Below are 16921 nucleotides of genomic sequence, written 5' to 3'. Positions count from 1 at the left end.
AAGAAGAAGAAAAGAAGAAGAAGAAGAGAAAAAGAAGAAGAAGAAGAAGAAATAGAAGAAGAAGAAGAAGAAGAAGAAGAAGAAGAAGAAGAAGAAGAAGAAGAAGAAGAAGGATTAAAGCTACAAAAACAACAACAACAACAACAACAAGGAAAACAAACAATTGCAAGAACTACTTCAAACAAACACAATTCAAACAAGAAGAAGAAGAAGAAGAAGAAGAAGAAGAAGAAGAAGAAGAAGAAGAAGAAGAAGAGAAGAAGAAGAAGAAGAAGAAGAAGAAGATTTGAAGAAGAAGAAGAACAACAAGAACAAGAACAAGAAGAAGAACAACAACAACAACTACTTCAAACAAACACAATTCAAACAAGAAGAAGAAGAAGAAGAAGAAGAAGAAGGATTGCAAACAAATGAAAAGACGACAAATTTGAACTATTATTAAGAAGAAGAAGAATTGAAGCCTTCCAGTACACGGGGAGGAGGGGAGTTAGACAACAAACAACAAACACCGCCTCGTTCACGTCCTGGTTCGATGGTTCACTGGTTCACGTACTTGTCTCGCCCGCTCACTGGTCCACTGGTTCGCTTCCTCCCTCACGTACAAACTCGTGCACGTACACAGAGTCTCCCTTCCCTCGTACCGCCAGCTGCCTCACACCTCCACCCTGATCAAACACGCAGAGAGGAAACACATGGGAAACGCTACGTCTTTGTCACTCCACCCACTCCACCCTGGAACACAGCAGCGCACCAAGTGGTCTGTGTACACCTGTCCACCTTACCTGTGTGCTGTGTGTCCCTGTGTGGCGTCAGGAAGAGGAGGATGAGGCAATGTAACACCCACTCGCGTCGCCCTAACTTTGCACACTCAAGCCGACACACTGAATGACTGAAACTCCACCCTCAGTCTCCACCCCCAGTCCACCCCAGCCTCCTGCCCTCCACCTCCCCCTAGCCTGGCCGATGGTTCTCTTCCACCTTGCATTTTGACCGCCATTGTCTCTACAGTACACATGATTAGTGGCAAAATATGACGACGTGTCTGTACAAAACCCCTTTCCTTTCACTTCACATGCAAGAAATTAATGGTTCTCTCGCCTACAAGTTCCTGCCACCACCACCACCACCACCACCACCTCACCCCCTCCACACCTTGACACACTGCACCATCAAACAAAGGTGTGTCTGTGTGTCTGTGTCTGTCTGTGTGTGTGTTAAATTGTGTTCCAGTACTGAAGGGGTTAAGAGATTAGAGGCGTATTAATGGGTGTGTCTGTCTGTCTGTGTGTCTGTCTGTGTGTTAAATTGTGTTCCAGTACTGAAGGGGTTAAGGGATTAGGGGCGTATTAATGGGTGTGTCTGTGTGTCTGTGTGTCTGTGTGTGTGTTAAATTGTGTTCCAGTACTGAAGGGGTTAAGGGATTAGAGGCGTCTTAATGGGTGTGTCTGTCTGTGTGTCTGTGTGTGTGTTAAATTGTGTTCCAGTACTGAAGGGGTTAAGGGATTAGAGGCGTATTAATGGGTGTGTCTGTATGTCTGTGTGTCTGTGTGTGTGTTAAATTGTGTTCCAGTACTGAAGGGGTTAAGAGATTAGAGACGTATTAATGGGTGTGTCTGTGTGTCTGTGTGTTTTAATGTGTCTGTGTGTTTTAATGGCGCTGGTGTCTCTCCTCCTCCTCCTCTTCCTCCTCCTCTTCCTCTTCCTCTTCCTCTTCCTCTTGTGTGTCGTATTAATGGTTAGTGAATGTGTGTCATCTCCATTAAAACTCCATTAATAAAGTGTCACTTGTAATGCCAAACACACAAACATTCAGACATAATGCTCATTCTATTCACAATATTCTAATACCTGTCTGGCTGTCTGGCTGTCTGGCTGTCTGTCTGTCTGTTTGTTTATCTGTCTGTCTGTTTGTTTGTCTGGCTGTCTGTCTGTCTGTTTGTCTGTCCCTGTCTGTCTCTGTCTGTCTGTCTGTCTGGCTGTCTGTCTGTCTGTCTGTCTGTCTGTCTGTCTGTCTGGCTGTCTGTCTGTCTGGTCTGTCTGTCTGTCTGTCTGTCTGTCTGGCTGTCTGTCTGTCTGTCTGTCTGTCTGTCTGGCTGTCTGTCTGTCTGTCTGCCTGGCTGTCTGGCTGTCTGTCTGACTAACTGACTGACTGCTTGTCTGCCCTGTCTGTCTGTCTTTCACTTCCTGGTTCACTGGTTCACTGGTTCACGTACTTGTCTCCCCGCTCCCTCACGTACACACACCACGTACACACACCACGTACACAGAGTCTCCCTTCGCCAGCTGCCTCACACCACCCTGATCAAACACGCAGAGAGGAAACACATGGTGAAACACTACGTCTTTGCCACTCCACCCACTCCACCCTGGAACACAGCAGCGCAGCAAGTGGTCTGTGTACACCTGTCCACCTTACCTGTGTGCTGTGTGTCCCTGTGTGGCGTCAGGAGGAGGGGGAGGCAGACTAACACCCACTCACGTCACCCTAACTTCACACCTGACACACTGAATGACTGAGAATCCACCCCCAGTCCACCCCCAGTCCACCCCAGCCTCCTGACCTCCACCCCCCCACTAGCCTGGCCGATGGTTCTCTTCCACCTTGCATTTTGACCGCCATTGTCTCTACAGTACACATGATTAGTGGCAAAATATGACGACGTGTGTGAACAAAACCTCTTTCCTTTCACTTCACATGCAAGAAATTAATGGTTCTCTCGCCTATAAGTTCCTGCCATCACCACCACCACCACCACCACCTCCACACACTGCACCATCAAACACCAATGCACACTTAAACACATCTCTAACCAGTGTTGAGTGAGATGAATGTGTGATATTAGTGGATTGGTGCGTGACGTGACAGTGACATGCCTTGATGGTGAGACGTGTTAACCCCTTCAAGTACCAGAAAGCGTTTAAATTCCCCTTAGTTCAAGATAACCCCACAAAAAAACACTACACACACTTGATGTTTTAGTGAGTTTTAAGACCAATTACAGAAAAAACAAGAAAAAACACTCAAAAAATACAGGATTAGGATATTGAAGCTGTCACAATGCATGGAAAAATACAGGAGGGAAGAATTAGGAAAAGAAATGAATTAATACTATATATATTTAAGTAATTCATTAAGTAAACTTCATATTAATTTTGTAAGCTTCATAGACCCCTTATTAAAACACTCCTTAAATTGTGTTCCAGTACTGAAGGGGTTAAGAGATTAGAGGCGTATTAATGGGTGTGTCTGTGTGTCTGTGTGTCTGTCTGTGTGTGTTAAATTGTGTTCCAGTACTGAAGGGGTTAAGGGATTAGAGGCGTATTAATGGGTGTGTCTGTCTGTGTGTGTGTCTGTGTGTGTGTTAAATTGTGTTCCAGTACTGAAGGGGTTAAGAGATTAGAGGCGTATTAATGGGTGTGTCTGTGTGTCTGTGTGTCTGTCTGTGTGTGTGTTAAATTGTGTTCCAGTACTGAAGGGGTTAAGAGATTAGAGGCGTATTAATGGGTGTGTCTGTCTGTCTGTGTGTCTGTCTGTGTGTTAAATTGTGTTCCAGTACTGAAGGGGTTAAGGGATTAGGGGCGTATTAATGGGTGTGTCTGTGTGTCTGTGTGTCTGTGTGTGTTAAATTGTGTTCCAGTACTGAAGGGGTTAAGGGATTAGAGGCGTCTTAATGGGTGTGTCTGTCTGTGTGTCTGTGTGTGTGTTAAATTGTGTTCCAGTACTGAAGGGTTAAGGGATTAGAGGCGTATTAATGGGTGTGTCTGTATGTCTGTGTGTCTGTGTGTGTGTTAAATTGTGTTCCAGTACTGAAGGGTTAAGAGATTAGAGACGTATTAATGGGTGTGTCTGTGTGTCTGTGTGTTTTAATGTGTCTGTGTGTTTTAATGGCGCTGGTGTCTCTCCTCCTCCTCCTCCTCCTCCTCTTCCTCTTCCTCTTCCTCTTCCTCTTGTGTGTCGTATTAATGGTTAGTGAATGTGTGTGTCATCTCCATTAAAACTCCATTAATAAAGTGTCACTTGTAATGCCAAACACACAAACATTCAGACATAATGCTCATTCTATTCACAATATTCTAATACCTGTCTGGCTGTCTGGCTGTCTGGCTGTCTGTCTGTCTGTTTGTTTATCTGTCTGTCTGTTTGTTTGTCTGGCTGTCTGTCTGTCTGTTTGTGTGTCCCTGTCTGTCTCTCTGTCTGTCTGTCTGTCTGGCTGTCTGTCTGGCTGTCTGTCTGTCTGTCTGTCTGTCTGTCTGGCTGGCTGGCTGTCTGTCTGTCTGTCTGTCTGTCTGGCTGTCTGGCTGGCTGTCTGTCTGTCTGTCTGGCTGTCTGTCTGGCTGTCTGGCTGTCTGTCTGCCTGTCTGTCTGGCTGTCTGTCTGACTAACTGACTGACTGCTTGTCTGCCTGTCTGTCTGTCTGACCGAATGATTAGCTAACTGACTGTCTGTCTGTCTGTCTAACTGACTGTCTGTGTGTCTCTGTCAGTCTAGCTGACTGACTGACTGATTGACTGACTGTATGTCTATCTGTCTGTCTGACTAACTGAGTGACTGTCTGTCTGTCTGTCTGACTGACTGTTTGTGTGTCCCTGTCAGTCTCTCTGACTGGCTGGCTGGCTGACTGAATGACTGACTGACTGACTGTCAGTGTCTGTCTTCCTGTAAGTCTGTCTAACTGACTGACTGAATGACTGACTGACTGTCTGTCTGTCTGTCTGACTGACTGACTGACTGCTTGACCTAAAAAACTGACTGACTTTCTGTCTAATTGACTGATTGACTGACTGACCGTTTGATTGACTGACTGACTGACTGACTGTTTGATTGATTGACTGACTGACTGACTGACTGATTGACTGACTGACTGACTGTTTGATTGACTGACTGACTGTTTGATTGACTGACTGACTGACTGACTGTTTGATTGATTGACTGACTGACTGACTGACTGTTTGATTGACTGATTGACTGACTGACTGACTGACTGACTGACTGTTTGATTGACTGACTGACTGACTGACTGTTTGATTGACTGACTGACTGACTGTTTGATTGATTGAATGACTGACTGACTGACTGACTGATTGACTGTTTGACTGACTGACTGACTGACTGTTTGATTGACTGACTGACTGACTGACTGTTTGATTGATTGACTGACTGAGTGACTGACTGATTGACTGACTGACTGACTGACTGACTGACTGTTTGATTGACTGACTGACTGACTGACTGTTTGATTGACTGACTGACTGACTGACTGACTGTTTGATTGACTGCCTGACTGACTGACTGACTGTTTGATTGACTGACTGACTGACTGACTGACTGACTGACTGACTGACTGACTGACTGACTGTTTGATTGACTGACTGACTGACTGACTGTTTGATTGACTGCCTGACTGACTGACTGACTGTTTGATTGACTGACTGACTGACTGCCTGACTGACTGACTGATTGACTGACTGACTGACTGACTGTTTGATTGACTGACTGACTGACTGACTGTTTGATTGACTGACTGACTGACTGACTGACTGACCTGTTTGATTGACTGACTGACTGACTGACTGACTGATTGACTGACTGACTGACTGACTGACTGACTGACTGACTTACTGTTTGATTGATTGACTGACTGACTGACTGACTGACTGACTGACTGATTGACTGTTTTATTGACTGACTGACTGACTGACTGACTGTTTGATTGACTGACTGACTGACTGACTGACTGACTGACTGTTTGATTGATTGACTGACTGACTGATTGACTGACTGTTTGATTGACTGACTGACTGACTGACTGTTTGATTGACTGACTGACTGACTGACTGTTTGATTGACTGACTGACCGTCTGACTGTTTGATTGACTGACTGACTAACTGAATGACTGACTGACTGACTGTTTGATTGACTGACTGACTGACTGACTGTTTGATTGACTGACTGACTGACTGACTGACTGATTGACTGTTTTATTGACTGACTGACTGACTGTTTGATTGACTGACTGACTGACTGACTGATTGACTGACTGACTGTTTGATTGACTGACTGACTGACTGACTGACTGACTGACTGTTTGATTGACTGACTGACTGTTTTTTTTTTTTTTTATTTAAACATTAACTTACACTTATAAATTTTACAATAAATCAGGTATATAAGGAGATTTAGACATAAAGCTCCTTGTGTTGGCAAGGAACTATTCTAAACGTCTTTTTCTCGTTAGTATATTGGTTTGACACCTCACTCACTGCACTACACTTCACAGCACTAGCCGGGCAGGGAGAGCGCTTCTCCAGACATTGGCGGCCACTTTTGTCTGCTGAGTTGATAGTCCCGCTACCTCAGCAGGCGTGGCCACCGTGAACTGATTCCACAGGCGCGCTGCCCTGGCTCTGAATGTTCGCTGGTGTTGTGAGGAGCGGGAGAGAGGCACCAGTACCTGCTGGTCCCCATCCGCTGCTTGCCTCGTATTTCTCCCGGGTGGGTGTGGCGGCAGGCTGAGGCGGGAGAGGTGAGGTGTATGTAGCACTTGAGCTTTGTGGCACACCGTCAAGGTTGCCACGTCCCTCCGGTGCTCCAGTGACGTGATACTTGCCACGCTCTCCTCGTCTTCCCCCAATAGACGAAGAGCGCGCCTCTGTATCGCGTCGAGCCGGCTGGTGTGGGTATGGGCGCTGGACATCCATGTCAAGGCACCGTACTCCATACAGGGACGGATTTGTGCCCTGTAGAGTGAGGATGCCTCGCGAGTGCAGACTGCCAGCCATCCTGCGCAGGGCTGACACACGCTGAGAGGTCTGGCGGGCTACAGACGTGATGTGGGTGTCGTAGCGCAGCTCACGATCCATGGTGACTCCCAGGATCTTGATGTGTTCCTGGAGAGGCAGCTGCTCGCCCTCAAACTGTAGTTGTCCTTCCACGGCCTGAGAGGCGGCAGGGGATCGTGAGATGACCATGGCGTGTGTCTTGTCCGGCGCGAAGGTGACTTGCCACACCTTCCCCCACTCTTCTGCTGCCTTCAGCTGGCGGTTGATGTTGGCCACGGCGCGCTGGCTGTCCTGGCGGCAGTAGGAGAGGGAGATTGTGCAGTCGTCGGCGTAAGCCTTGACTGCAGGAAGCTGGCGCAGGAGATCGTCTATATACACATTCCACAGGACTGGGCCAAGCACTGAGCCCTGTGGAACTGACGCTCCTATATTGGTGGGTGATGAGGTCCGCCCATTGACGACGGTTCGAAGTGTCCTTCCTTGGAGGTAATCCTCGAGTAGCTTCAGGAGACCGCCGTCGATGCCCTTGGCTTGGAGCTTAGTCAGAAGACCCGCATGCCACACTCGGTCATAAGCCCCCGCGATATCAAGGGCCACTACGAGCGTGTCCAGGCCTTCGTCAAGGGTGTCCTGCCATTCCTGGGAGAGTAGGAGAAGGAGATCGGAAGTAGATCGACCTGGCCGAAACCCGAACTGGTGGGGTGAGAGAAGCTGGTGTTCATCCAGGTGCTGCCATATGACGGCTGCCACCAGTTTTTCGAACACCTTACCCATCACAGACAGCAGGGAGATGGGTCGGTAGTGCCTTGGGTCAGACTTGGACCCTTTTTTATGCACAGGGACCACGTATGCCTCCTTCCAGGATGCTGGCCACTTTTTTTCTGCCAGGCAGGCAGAAAAAATAGCAACAAGAGGCACTGACAGTTCCCTGGCACATTGTTTCAGCACCCGGGGGCTGATTCCGTCTGGGCCCGTGGCTTTCCCTGCGTCCAGTTGCCCGAGTGCTTTTCCACCAGCTCCGTGGTGATGGGTATTGAGGTGATGGTGTGCGCTGTCTCCCGGGGTAGCACTGGAGGGGGGCGTGTGGGGCACTCAACCTGCATTTTTTCTGCAAATAATTTTACCAGGAGTGCAGCCTTGTCATCACTGCTTGAGGCAGTGGTTCCGTCCTGCCTGGTGAGGGGCACGCTCTCCTGCCGCATCACACCCTGCCTCTCCTTGACCAGTGTCCACCACGTCTTATCTCCAACTCCTGGGCCTGTGAGCTTTCTCCTGAGGTCTTGCTCCCAGTGTTTCCTCGCCCACTTGGAGGTGTCAGTCATTCTCTTACAAGCAGCTCGGTGCATGGTGAGGTTGTGTTGTGACGGGCGCTGCTTGTATCTCCTCCATGCTGCATACTTGGCTTCGGCAGCTATCTGACAGCGGAAGCCAAACCATTGGGGGTTTGTGGCCTTGGCGAGGTATGTGCGGTGAGGGACGTGGCGGTCCTGTAGTGTGGCCAGGATTGAGGTGAGAGCGTTAGTCATCTCCTCCGCGTCTCCCGTGAGCACCGTCTGCCAGTCTGTGGCTGTCAGTGCGCCCCTCATGTCACGCCAGCTAGCTTGCTCCCATAGCCAGATGGTTCGAGGTGCAGCTTTTTCCCTCGCCACATGTAGCTGGATCTTCGTCAGTACGGCGTGGTGGTCCGAACTACCCACTTTATCCAGCTGCTGACACAATATTCTTTCTTCCGGGAGGTCTGATAATACTGGGTCGAGCAGGCCTCCTCTTTCGTGGGTCTGAAATGTGACGTGGTTGGTGAGGCCGGACACTGTCACTAAGTTGTTGTAAGCTTGCTGCTCGAGATGGAAATTTAGATCTCCCACGATGAGGACGTTCTTGCAGCCGTGGCGTTGGAGCAAGTTGTCCATCTCCTCCGCCAGGAAGTCAAGCGAGAAACGGCCTTGCCTGGGGGGGCGATATAGTACACAGAGCAGCAAGCCACTGTTGTCAGTCAGCACTATTCGGAAGAAAAGTGCTTCCATTTGCTGAGGAAGGTCTACTGACAGTTCCTGAGTCTGGAGGCCATTTTAAAGCAAACAGCCACACCTCCACCTGCCCTGCCGATACGATCCTTCCTCACCCACTTCGTGTAGCCTTTTATTTTGCCAAATGACGGCTCCACAGTGTCACTCATCCACGTTTCGCTCACCGCCACAATATCGGCTTTTGTCGTAGTACAAAGTTGTGGGAGAGATCAGCAATGTTGCTACGAAGCCCTCTCACGTTGGCAGAGACAACCGTGAGGAGAGGGGAGTGGCCGACGTTTCTTGGTGCTGGCGGGTTGCTGTTATGGCGAGGAGTGCTGTTAGTATTCGCTCTCCCAAGGGGCCGAGGTCCATCCCCGCTGGGACCTCGGCTGCTCCTCCCATTGCCTGTGTTGCCATCCGGAGTCACCACGAAAGGGCGCTGGGGGTTGGGGGTGTGGGGCGTACCCGTTTCTCCTCCCTTCAGCCAAGACCCTTCTCAGGATGGCTTCCTGTCTGGCGTCTGCTATCCGTGAGAAGCATTCTTCCCTCGAGTGTCCTGGGCGCAGGCAGTACTCACAGCCTCTTCGGCCCCGGGGAGGAGGCCGTTTGATTGACTGACTGACTGACTGACTGTTTGATTGACTGACTGAATGACTGACTGACTGTTTGATTGACTGACTGACTGACTGACTGATTGATGTGAGAGAGAGAGAGAGAGAGAGAGAGAGAGAGAGAGAGAGAGAGAGAGAGAGAGAGAGAGAGAGAGAGAGAGAGAGAGAGAGAGAGAGAAGAGAGAGAGAGAGAGAGAGAGAGAGAGAGAGAGAGTGGGTACATGTTCTTTTGTATAAAGTTATGTTTAAATAAAATAATATGTTTAGAGAGAGAGAGAGAAGAGAGAGAGAGAGAGAGAGAGAGAGAGAGAGAGAGAGAGAGAGAGTCTTATCTGATAACAAAAGTTTATCACGCTTGAAGTGGATGTGGTGGTGGTGGTGGTGGTGTGTGTGTGTGTAGTACACACACACACACACACACACTGTCCCTCCTGATACACTACACATGGCGTATGTAACTGTTATCTGTACATTTCTCTTTTTCTTTTTGACATTGATATCAGAGAGACTCAAGCCACGTTTTACCTCCCAGACCCCTGCTGTCTGTCTGTCTGTCTGTCTGTCTACCTGACTAACTGACTGACTGTCTATCTGTCTGTCTGTCTGTCTGTCTGTCTGTCTGTCTGTCTACCTGACTAACTGACTGACTGTCTATCTGTCTGTCTGTCTGTCTGTCTGTCTATCTGTCCGTCTGTCTGTCTGTCTGTCTGTCTGTCTGTCTACCTGACTAACTGACTGACTGTCTATCTGTCTGTCTGACTGACTGATTGTCTGTCTGTCTGTCTGTCTGTCTGTCTTACTGACTGACTGCCTTCTGTCTGTCTGTCTGTCTGTCTGTCTTACTGACTGACTGCCTTCTGTCTGTCTGTCTGTCTTACTGACTGACTGACTGACTGACTGACTGACCAACAACAACAACAACTTCACTGCTGTCATGTACTACCTTCTTCCTGGCTGGAGAAATATGAGACACACACACACACACACACACACACACACACACACACACTGTACCTGTCATAGGATAGGTAGGACCCATTGTACTTCAGTATATGAATCATTCCACTCACAGCATAAAAACATCGCCTTCAGATTTCTCCTGTGATATGACCGACGCCCAGTGGTGATAAGTGATAAGTGATAAGTGTGGTAAGCGTTGTAACAACGTTAACGTAAAAGCAGCTGGTACTGGTGTGATAAGTAATCAGCGATCGCATTGTGTTCTCTTGGGTTGGCGAGACGTGTTTTGGGTGTCCTGTTTGTCATTGGTCGATAGATCAAGTTTTCCATCTTTCTCTTTTAGTATGACATATTTTTGTTTGCCTTCAGTGGGCTGACGGAGAGTTAGAAGACTTAGCAAAACTCATTCAGTTCACACAAAACTCTTATTCAGGTCAATCGAATCCCCTCGAGTTTCATCCCCGCCGCTATCACTAGGAACTAGGAACAATTTGAGAGGGGAGGTGGGCGGGGCTTGGCCAACCAACAACAACAACATAATAGATAAGTCAGTGATAACTTCCCACGTCGAGTGCAGGTCTGTCTGAAAGCTCTTAGAAATAGTAAGTGATAGTCGTCTCATCAACAGAGCATTGGTCAGTCTAAATTTAAACTCAGAAATATTAAGTTGCCTTCATGATCCTCGCACTCCTAGAACACCACACCTCAGGAAGATCTTGTGAGTAGTGACAAGTGTAGGTGTAGTAGAGGCTTGTATTAACGTTGTTCTGTCACCGCTGCAACCCGCCTGGAACCCTGTTTGGTTCACTAGGCACACACCACACACCGGGACAACAAGGTCACAACTCCTCGATTTACATCCCGTACCTACTCACTGCTAGGTGAACACTGAACACTGAACAGTGAACAGGGGCTACACGTCAAAGGAGACACACCCAAATATCTCCACCCGGCCAGGGAATCGAACCCCGGTCCTCTGGCTTGTGAAGCCAGCGCTCTAACCACTGAGCTACCGAGCGTGTCAGTGTTGATAGTCACTCTCTGCATCAGCCCAAGAGTGACTCCATGGCTCCCTCATGTGCTGCAAGACATGTTCATGTCTAAATTGTCTAAGTAGCCACACGTTGAGGCTATTCATGTGTATTGTGAAGGGTGAGTCAATGGCAGCAGGTGTGGATGTGGCTGGGCTGTTCATCCGTGACTACATCTCTGCCAGTCTGTACACTGACACTGAGGTTTCCAGGCGGCTCCCTCCACCCATGTCTTCCACTACACCAGAACTGTATGCTGTACTGGAGGCGCTCCACATTGTGGCGCCTCTCCATAACAATGTTTATTTCTTTATTGACAGTCAGGCTGCATTGTATCCCCAGGTCAAATGGAGTCACTCCTCCCCTCCCTGTCGCTCAGGATGGAAGGTGAATATCTCGTCCGCGCTACTCGCCCTCGCAACCTTCATAGTCAAGAGAAATTAATTATTTACAGCGTCAACAAGTTCTGCTTAGAGGATTCTTTTATTATCAATGTGGAGGACACTTCTAACGAAGAACTGTCTCATTAAGTAGCTGAGAGAGGATTATGCCTACAGGATAAAACCTCTATAAAAAAACGCACCTTAACTCTTACCTCATGGATGGTGTGGAAAAAGAGGAAAATAAAACAACAAAAAAGATGCCTGTCTACTTGTCTATTTTAGAGAGAGAGAGAGAGAGAGAGAGAGAGTGTGTGTGTGCCGCGTCACAGGAGAACCAATACGTAAACTGTTGAAAGACTCGCGCAAGCAGGATTATAATTATATAGGTAGCAAGTCACTCCGGCCTCTCGTTATTCCAGCCCTTAGTTTTTCCGGTCCCGGTCACTCCGCCCTCTCCCGCGTTCGACCCAGGTCACTCCGGCCTCCCTGGCGGCACGCATGTGTGTAAAGTTAGCAATATATATTGTTGGGTTGTGTGTGTGTGTGTGTGTGTGTGTGTTTATATATTGTTACGTTCACCGGTTAAACTGGTAAGATTGGCATCGGAGAGCCGGTGAACAATAACAATAAAAAAAAACACTGCAGGTTCAACTGGTGAGGAAATGCAAAGGGGTCACTTTAAAAGCTATTTTAATAACCCATAATGAAATTGACACATATATAACAAGAAACATGAAACACAGATATATAACATGAAACACAGGAAAATGACATACACATATACATATAACACAGTAATAAATACAACAATAAAGAACCCAACTTAATACCTAACAATAATCCTAATCCTATATAGAGGCAATGTGGAAAACACGGACGAGGGGAAGTGATACTTATGCGGTGTCGCAGTGGTGAAATGCTGAGTGATGGTTGATCCCACGGTACACCCAAGAGGCGTTGTGTTCACTGGTTGAGGCTTGGATCTCAACTGCCAATCCAGGAAACCAAGAGCTGGCTCAACACTTTCGGTTGAGTCGAAAGGGGCCGCGTGAATCCAACTACGGGACAGTAGCGGGGCTTCATGAAACGGTGGCGTGGAAGGTTCATGAGACGGTGACGTGGAAGGGGAGGCGGAGAGGTGGCGAACGAGGTAACAAGCGGAGGAGGTGATGGTAGTAATGCATGTTACGGGCGGGCCGTAACACTGTATACCAGGAATCTAATATTTTCACTCGTGGGTCCCGTCCTCATCTTCATCAAGGTAAGACAGGAGCTGCTGTTACGGCACCAGTCACTACTGCTGCTGCAAAGTCCCTCGCTAGAGAGAAAGCCAATATGTTTACATCTGCTACTACCCTAGTTGACTGTGCCATGATGCAGACAGAAGGAAGTGATAATGCTTGTGTAAAGCTATATATTCTTTCTAGATAACATAGTATAATTAGTGGGCCGGAGTGACTAGGGTGGTGGGCCGGAGTGACTAGGGTGATAGGCTGGAGTGACTAGGGTGGTAGGCCGGAGTGACTAGGGTTGGGGGCCACAGTGACTGAGGGCCGGTGTAATTAGGGGCCGGAGTGACTGTAAACCCTCATTTAAACCTTCATTCATGTTAGTACAATGTGCAGAACCAAGTTTTAGGCCGATTCTTTAGGCGGGTCTATTCTGCACATTTACTGAATTACCAAAAATAGAACCAGTGAAGCATTTATTATTAATAATGAATGCCAGAATATGGACTTTGTAAATATACAGCATAACCTAACTTAACCGAATCTACTGTTGGCCAGCAGGGTTGGACAAGAAAAGCCAGTCCACAGTTTCTAGACTGGTGTGGGACTGTAATAATACCCCAAACTATATATCTTAGCCCAGCAAAGATGCCCTCTGCTAATAAATTATCCCAATGCTAACCTGATGCGAGGTATCTTAAAGTGAGCATCAGTCGTTCTCCAGCACTGACGGGTTGCCTCATATTGGTGCTTTGCTTCTCTATGAGAGCGTCACCAATTATGGCACATGATGAAATTGGGTGCGGTCCAGGCGAATCCACTCCCTAAGTGCACCTGGGTCTTCTATACTAAAACCCATCCGTACCTACCCATAGGGCGTTGGCCATGTCTGCCGTGAGACTATGCCAAATCTCCAATAAAAACAAGCTACTCACTGTCCTGTAGTCATAGCATTATCAACAAAAAAACGTTCTCAGAACATTCAGAAACCTTAATTAAGTGGTAGATGATATAAATAATTGTCATATACGAAAATAAATTAATCTAGTTCATATACATGGACGGTGATGTGTCATAATTATCAGGTCAGGCGACGGTGCCACTCACGACCCAAGTGGAAATTCTCGGGGAGGTTGGGGGGGTGAGTCAGGTCGCCACGCACGTGTCGCTTCACTTCTCTGGTCACTACCATGGAAGGACCCCCTGACGCTTCCCCGTCATACACTGTCTTGCGCAGCCAGACCAAGGCATTCACCACCATGGAAGGACCCCTGACGCTTCCCGTCATACACTGTCTTGCGCAGCCAGACCAAGGCATTCACCACCATGGAAGGACCCCCTGACGCTTCCCCGTCATACACTGTCTTGCGCAGCCAGACCAAGGCATTCACCACCATGGAAGGACCCCCTGACGCTTCCCCGTCATACACTGTCTTGCGCAGCCAGACCAAGGCATTCACCACCATGGAAGGACCCCCTGACGCTTCCCGTCATACACTGTCTTGCGCAGCCAGACCAAGGCATTCACCACCATGGAAGGACCCCCTGACGCTTCCCCGTCATACACTGTCTTGCGCAGCCAGACCAAGGCATTCACCACCATGGAAGGACCCCTGACGCTTCCCGTCATACACTGTCTTGCGCAGCCAGACCAAGGCATTCACCACCATGGAAGGACCCCTGACGCTTCCCGTCATACACTGTCTTGCGCAGCCAGACCAAGGCATTCACCACCATGGAAGGACCCCTGACGCTTCCCGTCATACACTGTCTTGCGCAGCCAGACCAAGGCATTCACCACCATGGAAGGACCCCTGACGCTTCCCGTCATACACTGTCTTGCGCAGCCAGACCAAGGCATTCACCACCATGGAAGGACCCCCTGACGCTTCCCCGTCATACACTGTCTTGCGCAGCCAGACCAAGGCATTCACCACCATGGAAGGACCCCCTGACGCTTCCCGTCATACACTGTCTTGCGCAGCCAGACCAAGGCATTCACCACCATGGAAGGACCCCCTGACGCTTCCCCGTCATACACTGTCTTGCGCAGCCAGACCAAGGCATTCACCACCATGGAAGGACCCCCTGACGCTTCCCGTCATACACTGTCTTGCGCAGCCAGACCAAGGCATTCACCACCATGGAAGGACCCCCTGACGCTTCCCCGTCATACACTGTCTTGCGCAGCCAGACCAAGGCATTCATATTCCGCCTTAATAGATATTTCTTGCAAGAGAAAGCAAATCTGGCAACACTCTTACCTTTGACTCAAGCAAGGAACCACTCAATATATTACTCTGTTTCTACTGTATGTGCACTTATTTGACAAACATGTAAATTACTTGTCTCATTTTCATGTATATAACCAGAATCTTTATTGCATTTAATGTACTATATAGCTGCATAGGTATTTGGGTCTCTTCTGACTTCTTTTAGTGAAGTAGAGAACGATCATCACTCCGTTTTCTTTGAAGAAGGTACTGTTATAGCAGTGGCATCGTCGCACCCAAGAGGAGCCACACCTTGTGGGTAGCTACGGATGAGTTCTACTACAGCGACAACTCCCTCACCAGTCGGAAGTACACGCTCTCCTGACGCCTCCTTGATAGCCAGGGACGTGTCCAAACACGGGGTTGTTCATCCCGTCCCCTCATCAGACATATGGCAAGAATGAAGTGGCCCCATTGCTGTCGAGTGAGGCCTTGTTGTCGTCGATTGTGGTTGATGTGGTGTGCGTGGCTTGGCATGGTGGTGCTTGTAAAGACTTGAGTTGACCACCAGGGTGCTTGATGTTGATCTTGTCGCGATTAACACAGCTAACTAGTCAACATAATAACAAACAATTAAATCTTACGTCGGCCAATGAATTCTCTCCTATCAATCACCCAGCTTGTACCACACCCAACACTGCCACCACAGCCGTGTCCCACCAAAACCAAGAGGCGACTGTGTCTCTGTACTGCCGACCACTATACTTACACAACATATTAACCAGAATCGAAACAGCAAACAAACCCATTCAAATCCTTCCAACTCTAAACAATACAAACTTTAATTCATAATTATACCACTATAAATGAAATCAACTCAACTATCAAGTTAATGATACAATAACTGGTAAATAACTTTAAAATAACAATGTCACGGCTTCATGCGCACTCTCTCTCTCTCTCTCTCTCTCTGATTTTCAAATTATACAACATTATTACTGGTTTTAATTTATCATTACTACATATCACTACATTATTACTGTATTAATGAGTAAGTCTGTCCTTAGAATGTGTTTGGGAAGCATATTTTAGCGTATATATTATCATACATAGGTGTTTTAAAGCTGCATCAATAATTCGTGGATTTTCGGGATTCGCGGGAGGGGAAGGAACGTAACCCCCGCGAATAGGTGGAGGAGGCTGGGGGATACATTTGTTCACTACTTAGAAGGAATTATGTAGAAAAATATATCATAACGAATTATTGCATCTTTGTGTTGACAGAGTGACACTGCAGGCATGTTCTGTACTACTTATAAAGACTCCCCATTGTACTTCCTCATCTTCTACACACACCAACCTGCTACACTGGCTGGCTGTTGTCTTCTCTTCTATAGACCTAACCAGGGTCGTGTCCTCCTCCTCCTCCTCCTCCTCCTCCTGTGCTGCTTCAGTCATTTTTCTTGCAAGACCAGCACACAGACGCCCACTAAGATAGCTTTGTTAATGTCACACACACACACACACACACACACACACGCTGACCTGATTAATATGTTTGTGTTCTGATCAGCGCAGGCCACTGGGTGAAGCACAGCGCCGCAGCGGAACCATCACACTACCACCGCGGCCGTCATGGGGGAGGCGTCGTGGCGAAGGTGGTGCTGGTGGAGGGAGTGTCTGGTGGTGGTGGTGGTGGTGGTG

The 16921-nt window shown here is 48.1% G+C and overlaps 2 protein-coding genes across 5 annotated transcripts in view; one reads left to right on the top strand and one right to left on the bottom strand.

The window, feature by feature from the left end:
* Positions 1-566: 566 nt before the first annotated feature.
* LOC123507083 lies at positions 567-9207 on the bottom strand. The gene is made up of 6 exons (XM_045259641.1): positions 9047-9207; positions 7730-8728; positions 7203-7586; positions 2498-2625; positions 2257-2366; positions 567-665 (listed from the first exon to the last, which is right to left on the bottom strand). Exons 1-6 carry the CDS (start codon positions 9205-9207, stop codon positions 567-569), a joined length of 1881 nt encoding a protein of 626 aa, XP_045115576.1.
* Positions 9208-10921: 1714 nt separating this feature from the next.
* Positions 10922-16921, top strand: part of LOC123506310 — a 7315-nt gene continuing 1315 nt past the window's right edge. Inside the window, exons 1-2 of one of the 4 annotated variants that reach the window (XM_045258287.1) lie at positions 10922-10963; positions 16791-16921. The exon at positions 16791-16921 is cut by the window's right edge and continues 1315 nt beyond it. In XM_045258287.1, coding sequence (XP_045114222.1) covers positions 16853-16921 — 69 coding nt within the window. In that variant the 5' untranslated portion in view covers positions 10922-10963; positions 16791-16852. Of the gene's footprint in view, positions 11080-16790 lie in introns of all 4 variants that reach the window. The other 3 variants (XM_045258297.1, XM_045258279.1, XM_045258292.1) reach the window with 3 other exon arrangements.

Source organism: Portunus trituberculatus, chromosome 2 (genome assembly GCF_017591435.1).
Source record: "Portunus trituberculatus isolate SZX2019 chromosome 2, ASM1759143v1, whole genome shotgun sequence".
NCBI classification, from domain to species: Eukaryota; Metazoa; Arthropoda; class Malacostraca; order Decapoda; family Portunidae; genus Portunus; species Portunus trituberculatus.
This window is presented reverse-complemented; position numbering and strand designations above follow the sequence as displayed.

What these genes read in the sequence shown, in the direction of transcription:
- LOC123507083 (XM_045259641.1), bottom strand. Translation starts at nt 9,207, where the DNA reads ATGGCAACACAGGCAATGGGAGGAGCAGCCGAGGTCCCAGCGGGGATG. An exon ending in TCACGGTTGTCTCTGCCAAC is followed by an intron (nt 8,729 to 9,046) that starts GTGAGAGGGCTT and finishes TCGCCCCCCCAG; the next exon opens with GCAAGGCCGTTTCTCGCTTG. An exon ending in TCAGTCATTCAGTGTGTCAG is followed by an intron (nt 2,367 to 2,497) that starts GTGTGAAGTTAG and finishes GCTGTGTTCCAG; the next exon opens with GGTGGAGTGGGTGGAGTGGC.